This window comes from Eptatretus burgeri, chromosome 10 (genome assembly GCF_056783735.1).
Source record: "Eptatretus burgeri isolate ZD-2024b chromosome 10, Ebu_testis_v1, whole genome shotgun sequence".
NCBI lineage: Eukaryota > Metazoa > Chordata > Myxini > Myxiniformes > Myxinidae > Eptatretus > Eptatretus burgeri.
The window spans coordinates 105,915,752-105,927,980 of record NC_140970.1 but is presented as its reverse complement, the minus strand read 5'-3'; the positions used below and the strand labels follow the sequence as shown (position 1 = coordinate 105,927,980).

Sequence of the window (12,229 nt, the reverse complement as noted above, 5' to 3'; positions counted from 1 at the left end):
TGAGGCACGTGGTTGGCTCATTGGCCTCCTCCACTCACGAGGCTACCTTGCTGAGAGAATCTTGTGAGCAGGATCAGCATCAGCAAAACGAGCAACATGTCCGTACAGCCGCAGCTGATGCTCACAGACTATGCAGGTAACAAATCTCATCTGAGTCTCTCTCAGAAATCGGTCGTTGGACACAAAGTCTGACCAGCGATAGCCAAGGATTCTCCGAAGAGACCTGGTACCAAAGGAATTAAGTCGCTGTCTCAGGCCCCTGGTCATAGTCCAAGTGTCACATCCGAAGAACAAGACTGGAAGCACCAACGACCTGAAGACTCGGACTTTACCTACCCATTTTATCATCTTGCACAGGTACTGGCAGCACCACACCCCATGATACAGTGAATCCATGACTCTCCAGGTCCGACCAAGACATCTGCTGACCTCTGGCTCACAGCCACCAGAGAAAAGAACATCACTGCAAGGTAAGTGAATCTCTCTGTGACCTCAACATCTTTACCACAAACAGGTACAGACAGGACAGCAGCATCCAAGATGTCATTGAAGCCTGGATCTTAGTTTTTACCCAGGAAACCCGTAATCTCAGCGGCTCTGACTCCTCATTCAGCACATCAAGGCCCCCAAAAGGATATCTAGCGTCTCGACAAAGATGACTGCATCATCTGCGAAATCAAGGTCAGAGATCTGACATTCCCAAACGATGCACCACAGCTTGATCTCTCTGAAATCCTTCCCAGAATCCAGTCCATACAAGTGCTGAAAAGTGTGGGGGCCAGTACACACCTATGATAAACTCCAATAACAACTGGAAATAAGTCAGAGATGGTACCACCACATTTCACAGCACTCTTAGTACCAGAGTAGAGTTCAGACTTCAGATTGGTCAGTTTTGGTGGCACTCCACGAAGACCAAGATCCTCCAGAGGGCATCCCGATTCACTGGATCAAGCGCTTTACAGAGTTCAACATAGGCTGCAAGCAGCCCCTGCCGAAACTCTCATCCACGTTCGGTGAAGACCCCGAGGAGCAAGGATACGGTCAATTGTTGACATATTTGGTGTAAAGTCTATCTGCTCTGGACGCTGGTGCTCAAGAAAATGGTGGCGAACCTTATCATGAATTATCCGAGCAAAGACATTGCATGTCACTGAGAGCAGCATCACCCCTCGGTAGTTGCAGTCCTGGCGATCACCCTTCCCTTTCCAGAGAGGGACAAGGCCCCTGTTCCAGTCAGTTGAGATGATGCCTGTGTTCCAGGAAGAGCACACAACTGCCTGCAACGACACGAGTGCAGCATTTCCACCAGCCTTGAGAAGTTCTGCATGGATGCCACAGATCCCAGGAGCTTTGCCCCATTTCAACCGGTTACCCAGAGCCTGTGTTTCCACAAACGAAGGTGGATCACAGTTGATTAGAGGGTCAGCAATAGGGATAGTAACACTGATGAAATCCAACTCAAGAGCTGGTGGATCAGCCTGGTACAACCACTCAAAGTAAGAGGCCCAGCGGGCCTTCACTTCAGACTCCTCTGTCAAGAGCCTACCACCCTCCGCTGTAACTGCAGTACACCGAGGGATGGACTTGGAAGAACACAATGCATGAATTCCCCTGTAAGCAGGACGAGAATCCCTTGACCACAGGTGATGCTTTGACCCCACACAGATTCCTCGCACATAGGCCTCTTGTCCACCCTTAGTGCACGTACAGTTTTACGCCTCAGCTTCCTGAACAGCTCAGCTCTGCCATTCAGCCTGGCCCTGTGACTCTGGTCAATGGTACCCAGTGTCCCTTGAGAGACAAAATTCTTCTTCGCCCTACAGTGAGTTCCAAGACATCCACTGGCAACATCAAGGATGGTGGTCTTAAAGGCACTCTTCCACTCTTCAGGATCCTCCAAAGCACCCAGACCCCCCAAATCCCTACTCAGCCTGTTCGCAAACTCATCAGCTACCCTCTCATCCTTGAGCTTGCCAACATCCAGCCAAGGCTGGGAGGATACCATTCTCCGAGATTTTAGCTGCAACTTCAGACCTGCTCCAACAAGCCTGTGGTCAGTATTGAGGAACTGAGTACTCCAGTGGACCCTGCAGTTCTGGATCATCCTCCAGTGACCATCAACTAGCACACGATCAATCTCCTTTGCCATACCACCAGCGTTGTAATACCAAGTCCTGCAATGAGCCTGTGGGCACTTAAACGATGAACCAGCCACCATAAGTCCATGACTTCTTGAAAGTCAAGGAACTAAGTGGTATTCAGGTTCACAGCTCCAGACACATGGGGACCAACACACGTCTCATAACCATCCCTATCAGTTCTAGTTGATGCAATGAAACCCCCAAGACTGGAAGAGTATCTTGCCTGGGGCACTGATCAACCACAGACTCGAGCGTGGCATAGAATGCGTCCTTCACGGTGAGATCACTTGCCTCAGTCGGAGCATAGACAGAGACCAGGGAAATGACACCCAAGGAGTGACGAATCCTTAGTCTCATAACACGCTCGTTGACCGGTGTTACCTCAATTATCATTGAAGTCAAGTTATTGGACACAGATACAGTAACTCCTTGGGCATGATAACCATCAGAGTGAGCAGACCAATAGTAGGTGTAACCACCCACCATTATCTTGCCACAATCCAGTCTCTGAACCTCAGAGAGTGTTACAATACCGATATTCAAACACTGGAGCCCAGATGATAACAAAGATAAGTGATCATCCTCTCTTTGGGATAGGATATTCCAAGCACCCATCTAAAGGGATCACCTCAGGTTAACCCAAGGAGACCGCCGCCTGGTGGATGACACCACTGCACCACTTTTTCACACACCACCGCAATCTGACCCTGCAGCTTTACCCCATGCTTTTCCTCCTGTCATCAAAGAATGGGGGTCCTGAAGGCTTTGCCCCAATTCTGTCATCTGGTGAGCTGCGTTGCAGAGGGCAGCTGCCCATGATGTACTCCCACGGAGTGGGTTTTCAGATTTTTAAAAATGCTTTTCATATGTTTTACGGAATGAAGGGTTTTACGGTGACCGGAGTGCAAATCCTGCCACCAACCTCCTAATAAAAAGTAAACCAACTGCAGGAGGACTCCGCGGACACAGTTGGGCACTAGATATGGATGGCTGATGGTTCACAAGGAGCTCCTCCACCCTTTGTTCAAACAAAGGGCAGAGGAGCTTCCTAATACACGATGGGACATCGCTTGTTAAGAACAGGCCTGATTTGCATAATTAATCAATTGAACAATTGTTTCCTTGTGTATTAAATGTCATGGTAGAGTATTCATGTCCATATAAAAAAAAATTGTTGTAAAGTTTGGTTTCATTTCCTCCATCACAATTTCAAATTGTCCCAAAAGTTACACCTAATTTGCATATATGTAAATTAGTTTAGTGGTTTCACACCTTTCACCCCTGACTCATTTTTTTTTTCAAAGATTAATAAAATTTCACATTCAGACATGAAAATCTCATTGAAATTATAGCCGTGGCATGAATATGAAATTGTGCCATCTGAGGGGACCTTCCTCTTGGACTTGCCCTGTTCCAAGAGGGACACATTTTCCGTGCCCTTTTCGGGTGGCATCTGCTTTCCCCACCACTAAAGCTCTGGCCCGGCATGCGGGAAAGGACCACAATGTGGGAGGTGGCTGTGGGCCAGGCCATTTCTGCCAGTGCATCGTTTCCATTCGGACCGTCGCTGCACCACAAACTCACAGTCAACTCAAGTTGAATCACCTCTTTCTTGCACGTTGTCTACCTCCAATCTGTATTTGTTCATTTGTGATGCAACTACCATTTGCTGTTAAATTTGCATGTTTTCCCAAAGAAATGGCGAGTGACTGGTGACTGTGTCCACAATTTGTTGAACGGTTTGAGTTGCACTGCAACAAAGTTTTTTTTAAAAAACTAACACTTTTCTTCTTTTTTAAAAGTTCAATATCATTTGATATCCATTCCAAGGGAAGACATTTAAAACATTCCCATTAATACTGTTCTTCAGTGGGGTTGAAAACAACAAAATATTGCTCATTTTTTGCAACAATGTAATGCTGCTTCCAGTTACTCACAGGCAATGTCTGAAATGGAAATTTAAAAAATGTTTATTTTGTGTGTTACTGACAGCAATTTATTTACACAAATTGAACAGAATATGGTAATTCCTCCCTTAAACCTAATCAAACCACATTGAACTGACACGTAAAGCATAACTGGAGCAACTCCATGATATTAATTTCAGCTGCATGATGTTTATGAAATTAACGGTAGTATTCATATAGCACGAGATCTCTGGCGGGTAGTAACACAGATCACCACCCAAAATTGTGGTGTACGGTGCTGACGTGGATTTGAAAAGGTTTTCATCAACACCAGGTTTGGGGCAGTGCTGTTTCTGTCACAATGTCCTTATAAGTTGGAGAAAATGGTTCATTGATGAGGCATAGAGTGAGTTCAAGGGGGAAAGCTATCCACAACCCCAGTGGAAATGTTCTTGCATATGGGGGTTAATTAAGCCGATTGCCTTAGTGGTTGAGGAAACTAACGCTGCAGGGGTTTCTCCCAAATTTTTGGCTCCATCATTCTTGCTTCCCAAATGATGAGGCAAAAAGCCTCTCCACGCACACCAAGACAAAAACTAATTTTAATACAATGACAGTAAAAACGAGACATTTCAGAGAACACATTACCCAACGCTGTCTTGAGAAACAAGGACATGAGCGGGGTCCACGAGTGTAATATTTTGTCCAAGAACTGCGAAACGGAAGGGTTTTGAAAGCGCCAAAAAGGTGATTTGTGTTCTACAGTTTTCAAATATGTAATTCAAGTGATTTCTTTCTTTCATTAGATCGCAAAATAAAGTGACGTGTACGTGTACGCCATCATTTACTATATGCTTGTGTCGAGCTTGAATAAAATCGGACCGTGCATGTCTGAAAAATAGTTGGGGACACGTTAAAGTACCAAAACGGCCGCCAGTCGACCATCTTGGATACAATCTCGAAACAAAATGATGTGCATATGTATATGATCATGTGTTGTTTTTGGGCGCGGTGCGAATAAAATCTGTCCATACATCTCCGAGATATGGTTGTGGACGCACGCACGCACAAGAAAACCGAGACCAAATCCATAAGCCATCATTTTGGATTAACTCCAACGGGGACTAAGATTTCGAAGGTTGTGGAAAAAAAAACTAGAAGGGTACTCTGATGTCACGGTGTTGCAAGATATTCCTCCGCACACATTATTGCATTACGAGCAAATACCACCCGTCGCTTCACTGACAGGAATACTGAGATGGGGGAGAAAAAGAGGGGGGGGGAGAGAAAGAGAGAGAGAGAGAGGTGTGTGGGAGGGTGTTGCTCTATATTAGGTAGAGGCAGAACAAGGATGAGAGAGAGAGAGACAGGTGGGTGGCAGAGGGGAGTTTGCAGAGAGAAAATGTTATGCTTTATGAAAACCACACAAACACACAACCACACACACACACACACACACACACACACACACACACACACACACACACACACACACACACACACACACACACACACACACACACACACACACACACACACACACACACACACACACACACACACACACACACACACACAATATTAGTGCTTGACCAATATCAGAAATTCTTCAGGAATTGGCAGATTGGAGTCAGTGTGATTACTGACTGCAGTACATATTATATACAACTCAAAAACCTTGAGTAACTTTCACCTATATTTTGGGGGATTTTCAATGAACAAATCATAAAACAACATTGCATTATAGATGTTTCAAGGGAGGATCCCTTTAACTTGAAAGCCGGTCAACAACGCGCCTGCAGCAGTTTAAAAGAAAAATTAAATAAATTCGGTCAAATAATGACTTAATCCACAAAAGAGTTTCTGCTAAACAGAGAACAACCCGACAGACATCACACAGTTTAATAGCCCATGAAATAAACATTGCAGATAATCCGCCACATTGCCTGCTCGTCTGTGTCACGTGGTACATCGGTTCACAGTCTGCACAAATGTTGTAACTTTATTTTAAAACTTCCGTTTTTCACCAGATTTGCTTTCAATCTCTGTAGAGCACCTCACAAAACCTCCAAATATATAGACACAGATCTGTCAGACGCTATAGATAAGCAGTCCCTCTGGGGGACAGGGCATGAGGTCGAGCAGTGAATGCATTAAATCATATAGCTCAATAAAGCTGGTTAATTTTGGCACATTATCAAATCTTTTTTTTCACTCAATGCAATTCTTGAAACAGTAGAAAAAAAAATAAGTTTAATGTTTTGGAAATTTCACATTTTCTTCTGTACATATGGAGAAGAAGGGACCATCACCTTACTTGCTTAAAGTAAATAGGTATATAGGCTTAGTTACAAGACTCGTTGTTTCCTTAAATTATCAGATTTCACAACAGATTTCAACACTTATTCAGTCCGGACGATAACAGATCCTCAAAGCCAAAATAATATTTTGATGATATACTTTAATTAGTCCGTGAGAGTAGATCAAATAATGCATGAAACTGCTCCAAGCTCCTAATTTGAAAACTATAGCACTTACAAAAGCGATATATGCAGCGATTCATCGCTATGATGAACAGGCATTCAATGATATGTGGGAGGAAAGTGGAAAAAAAAAAACCACTTTATCGTTTAGAAATCGTTGCAGCATGTTTCAAGTTAAGGCATGGTTGAGCAGGCCAAAAAACATGGCGGTTTCAGACCGCAGCGAGGTAACCTTGGATACGCCTTAAGACCCCATAGAGAGCGGTGACCGAGGATGTGCCAAATAAAGGATATAATTAAATAAGGCCACTAATTATCTTAAAAAGGGGTGTTTTAATTAACCCAAACACCCAACTTTCAGTCATGCGCCTCCTTGGAGTTTCCTTGGTGTGCTTGCAAAGTTTCAGGCTGCAAGGTTTCATGGTTTTCGAATTATGGAGGAGACACACTGATACATACAATTATTAGTGCAGATAATACGTACTTGTACGAAGTTTGATTTAAATTCCTGAACTCAGATTCAAAATATTAAATAATTCTGGCTGCCAGACCATGCATCCTATCAGGTTGAAATTTAAAACATATGTTCCCCATCACTACTAACTTTCACATCAATTGATGAAGCAGTTTTAAGAGAAATAATTTTTAAAAGATTTTCATGCAAACCAATATGGCTGCCAGACCATGTGACCAACTAATTATTCGTGAACATGCTAATATCCCCAAGGTTTGGGGAACATGTTGGTGAAGTTTCCCCTCGATCTGTCAAGCCCTTCTGGAAAAGATGATTTTTAAAGGTTTGAGGATAAATCTAATGTGGCTGCCAAACCATGTAAACTATGATGTCATAGTTGGAGAACTTTTTGTTCCTCATGGATAAGTGATCTCAACTGGAAAGTTTTGCCTCGAACTGTTCAGACATTTTGGAGAAGATTTTGGAGGTTTTTATGTTGAAAACAATATGGCTGCCATACCACATGACCAATGACATCATCAATCCCCCCCCCCCCCCGACCCCATACAATTTAGCCCTGGATGACTCTCAAAAGCTTCATACTTTTTAGATAAAGCATTCAACATATGCAATTATGACGTCATAAAGCCACCTATGGCATAAAAAAAATTGCACCCGTGTCCAAAGGAAGCGGTTCAGTTTGGCATTTTAAACATGAAATAGGCAAAGCCTAGAAACTTATGAAACCCATTTGAATTACCCTTTCAAACCCTTTAAAATTACTCTTTGGAACAGTTTACATCCATTAGAACCCAATAGAATTACCTTTTAGAACTCTTTTAAATTACCCTTTAGACCCCTTTCGAATCACACATTAGAACCCAAAAGCAGAGTTCCCACCCGATGGGTGATCTCGTTCCAAGCATGCAACATGTTCTTCTGACACGTGCATTTGTTGTGCGGTGTATAGGCAACTGACAGATCTGTGCAGGCAAATAATTAAATAACCCATGAAGTGATGTGTATGAAGGAAAAACATGCCTACTGCTTATAATTCAAAACACCTCACTGTACTGGAAAACGTGGGGACAAGAATACTGTACTGTAAATGGTGGAGACTTGTAATACCCTCTCCCACCTGGAGGGGGTGCTACATGATACACATTTACATAGAGAATTCGTAACCCCCCCCCCCACCCCCCAAAGATAAAAACACCCCCTTACACTAATTGGGGTCATGCTGATCCAAGTCTGGATGAAATCGGCCCACAACTGTAGGAGTAGTAGCACGACAAACAAACACACAAACACCGGTCCGTGAATGAAAGCGAGGACAAGGGAAGAAAGGGGGAAGTAATTGTGAATTTAACGTTCCATCTTGATTTCCTTTTCACATTGTTCTTAACAAATGGGGACAGAAACAACGCAGGCATGATAGGCCAAAAGGTCTTCTCATGCACCAAAGTTCCCTGTGTAACTTTGCGCAACGTTGTTGAGAGCAAGAAGAAATGGGAATGGGGAGGACAAAGAGTTGGGGGTGAGAGTCTTTGCAGTTCATTGCCCTAATTAACTCAGGAGATCATGACGATCATTTTGGTGCGTTGTATTCCACATCAGAATGCTCCAGTGGAAGGGGAACTCCATGAAAAACATCACACACACACACACACACACACACACACACACACACACACACACACACACACACACACACACACACACACACACACACACACACACACACACACACACACACACACACACACACACACACACACACACACACACACACCTCATCCATTTGTGGATGAGTTTTACAGGGTCTTAGGGCTCTTTTGGGTAATCGGGGTCTTCTGGGTCCTCGGGGTCATCTGGATATTTTGGGTCCTCTGGGAGTTTGGGTCTTTAGGGTCTTGGGGATCTTAAAGGGTCTTCAAAGGGGGCTGAGTAGGCTCAAGGGTCAAAAAGGGTCCATTTATCGGCGATACACCGTGTTGGAAAGGTTCTTCTTCATCTTTTTCTTGCAGACGGACAGACGGATGGAAAGTCAAATATTGAAGCTGCTTCAACCGCTTAAAATCACACTTGTTTCCCATGGGGAGTGTGGTCTTCACAAATGCCAAGTTTCAAGTTTTTTCCATGGAGTAGTTTTGGAGATGGGGGTGCAAAGTTTTTCCTTTTTTCAACATGGCTGCCACACCACGTGACCTATGACATCATAATTATCATTAGAACGTTCTGCATGAGTCGTCACACCTATGGTGAAAATTTTCTGTCAATTGGATAAGCAGTTGCAGAGAAAATAAAGAAAACTAGAGGGGGAGCACTCGGGAGAGTGCAAAACCTCCGCCGCCAATACTGCTGGGTCACTCAAGTGAACCTTATATCTTATTCATTAAATATGATGTCAACAGTGCTGACAGAGTTATAGTTCTTTTCTCCAACATTTTTTTTTTGGGGGGGGGGGGTTGGAAATCACTTAAAACATGTAAAAATGCAAAAAAAAATCGAAATTTTGTTGAAAAAAACGTTGCAAATTTTATTTTTTCTCGAACAATTTTTTTTGGGGGGGGTTGGAAATCACAAAATATGTAGAAATGCAAAAAAATATTTTTTCCTTTTTTTGGGGGGGGTAACAATTTTTTAGGGGTTGGAAATCACTTAAAACATGTAGAAATGCAAAAAAAAATTCTCTAAATTTTTGGGGGGGGGGGTAAAAAAAAATTGGGGGGGGGGGTTGGAAATCACTTTAAACATGTAGAAATGCAAAAAAAAATTTTTTTTTTCTCTAACAAATTTTTTTTGGGGGGGGGGACCAAGTCCAAAATTTAATGGCATGATCCTTGGACCATACCTAACCCCCCCACCAAGTTTCATCAAAATCCGTTGAGGAGTTTTTCCGTAATACTGTTCACAAACAAACAAACAAACAAACAAACAGAAAGGGGTGAAAACAGTAACCTCCATCCATCTACGAAGATGGCGGAGGTTAATTAGCAGGGACGTACGTACGAATGTACGGACGGACGGATAACGCATCAGTGGAGGCATAATGACTCGGAAGTTTACCACCATTGATGCAGCGTCTCTTTCAAACATGTTACACAAGTTATTTGTGCCTGTTGTTTGTGTCCATCATGACGTCATTAAAAACAGTAAGTTTCATGTTTGGAATTATTCCTCATGTTGTTTAACTGGCAGACAGGCAGACAGAGTAAAAATATTATCTAACTCCTCTCTGCGCATGCGCAACCAGGACGAATTCAGAGCCGAACTACTGAAAATCTACGGCTTCGTTTTCCGATTCAAGTTCAAAATATAACATTCAACTTGAAATCAAGTTGTTGCACAATCACAAATTGATGTTTGTAGATAGAAGAACAGACAGAAAGAAGAGAACCAATTGCACATTGAAATTTGGAGAAACATTGCACATCGAGAAGCATTACACATTAGATCAGAGCCGTATCCCTGGACATATTGCGTGCTTTTGACACGGTCTGGCACCCTGCCCTGCTCACTAAACTCTCTTCCTATGGTATCCAAGGCCATCTCCACTCATGGCTCGCAGACTTCCTCTCCTGGCGCAGCCAACGTGTGGCCCTCAATGGAGTTCTCTCATCCCTTCTTCCTGTCCAGGCTGGAGTTCCTCAAGGTAGCGTTCTGGGCCGTTCTTTTTCTGGTTTTCATCAATGATCTCTCTGACTCTCTGGAAAATCCTCTATATCTCTTTGCTGATGACTCCACCCTCTGCCGTACCATCTGTCGCCCCTCAGACAATCAAGTAGCAGCTTCTTTGCTCACTGCAGATCTGGAGAAAATCACAAACTGGTCCAATCTACTTTCTCAACAATCCTTTGGAAGAAGTCCTTTCATTCAAGCTTCTGGGTCTCACTATCTGCCATGATCTTTCCTGGGAAAGCAACATTTCCAAGCTGGCCTCCAAAGCCGGTCGCCGCCTGAGAATCCTCCATCGTGTAAAAAGTCCTTCCTCAACCCACCTGAGCTCCTGACCACGTACAAAGCTTTCGTCCACAGCTTGAAGGAGTACTGCTTTACCCTCTGGGCGAGTGCTCCTGCCTCTCACCTTTTTCAGCTTCACGCTGTGGAAATCAAGCCATTTAGGATCATTGGCATCTCCAGTGGTGAGGCTGAGTCTTTGGGCCTCTCACTCTCTCACCGCAGGCAGGGAGGTGGTCTTTCTGTCTTCCAGCATCTCCTTTCCGGTCTCGCCCCCCACACCCCCCCCTCCGTCCGCTGTGTCTGTGATTTGTCTCCACTATATTTCTACAGGGCACTCAAGGTCTGCCAGCAACCCCCTTCTGGCAAAACTACCAAAATCACGAATCACTGCTCACCTTCACACTTTCATTCCTCTTTTCCCCACCTTTGGAACAAATTCCCACACTCTCTTGAATCCCACTCTTCCCTTGACGTCTTCAAAACAGCTGTTCACCACCACCTCTTACCTTCCCCCATCCAAAATCTCGATCTTTTCTACCCCCGTTAATCTACCCCAAAGCTATCTCCTTCAAATTCCCTGCTTTCCTTCCTGGAAGTCCCTGTAATGTCCATCTTGTATTCCCCATGTTCCCCGCCCCATCCCTCTCCCTTCCACAGATCTCCTAACGTCTCTGTTCCCCACTGTTTGTCTTTCCCACTCCCACCCCTCTTGTCTCACACCCCCCTTGCTGTGCATTTTCTTAACTCTCATCTGAGCCTTGACAATGTCGACAAAAAAAGTCCTCAAAACAGGAGATAATAGAGAAATATAGAGAGAACAAACACACATGGACACTCACCAGTTTTCGTGAGACAATATGCTGCAGTCTGACCCAGTGCATTGCACTCCCATAGGCCCTGATTTTTGGAATTGAACTCTTGAATGAAGATCGAGGCCTTATCTCTCGAAACATTGGCATTCAGCACAGGCGCACCTTGAAATGACCAGGTGATATTGAACGGCAAAGGAATGGCAGATGAAGGAACACGACAGGTCAGTGTGATATTCTGCCGTTCTCTCACAGGTCCCACTGGCTCAGCAACGAGAAACACCTCCGAAGAACAATCTGGAATCACACACAAATCAAGACGTTTCCAATGAACACTTTTGACGGTTAAAGGCGAAAGACCTCATGTGCCTGTAAGATGATGCTCCACCATGCGTCCTGCAAGTCCTTTGGTGCAGGAAACTCATGCTCATGAACACAAGAGGTCGACAACAAACATCTGCACCAGTAC

At 44.1% G+C, this 12,229-nt stretch overlaps 1 protein-coding gene across 2 annotated transcripts in view; it reads right to left on the bottom strand.

The window, feature by feature from the left end:
• LOC147019373 (uncharacterized) overlaps nt 1-12,229 on the bottom strand; it is a 54,489-nt gene that overhangs the window by 15,511 nt on the left and 26,749 nt on the right. For both annotated transcript variants that reach the window (XM_085900063.1, XM_085900064.1), the window contains exon 3: nt 11,791-12,057. In XM_085900063.1, coding sequence (XP_085756189.1) covers nt 11,791-12,057 — 267 coding nt within the window. The remainder of the gene's footprint in view (nt 1-11,790; nt 12,058-12,229) is intronic.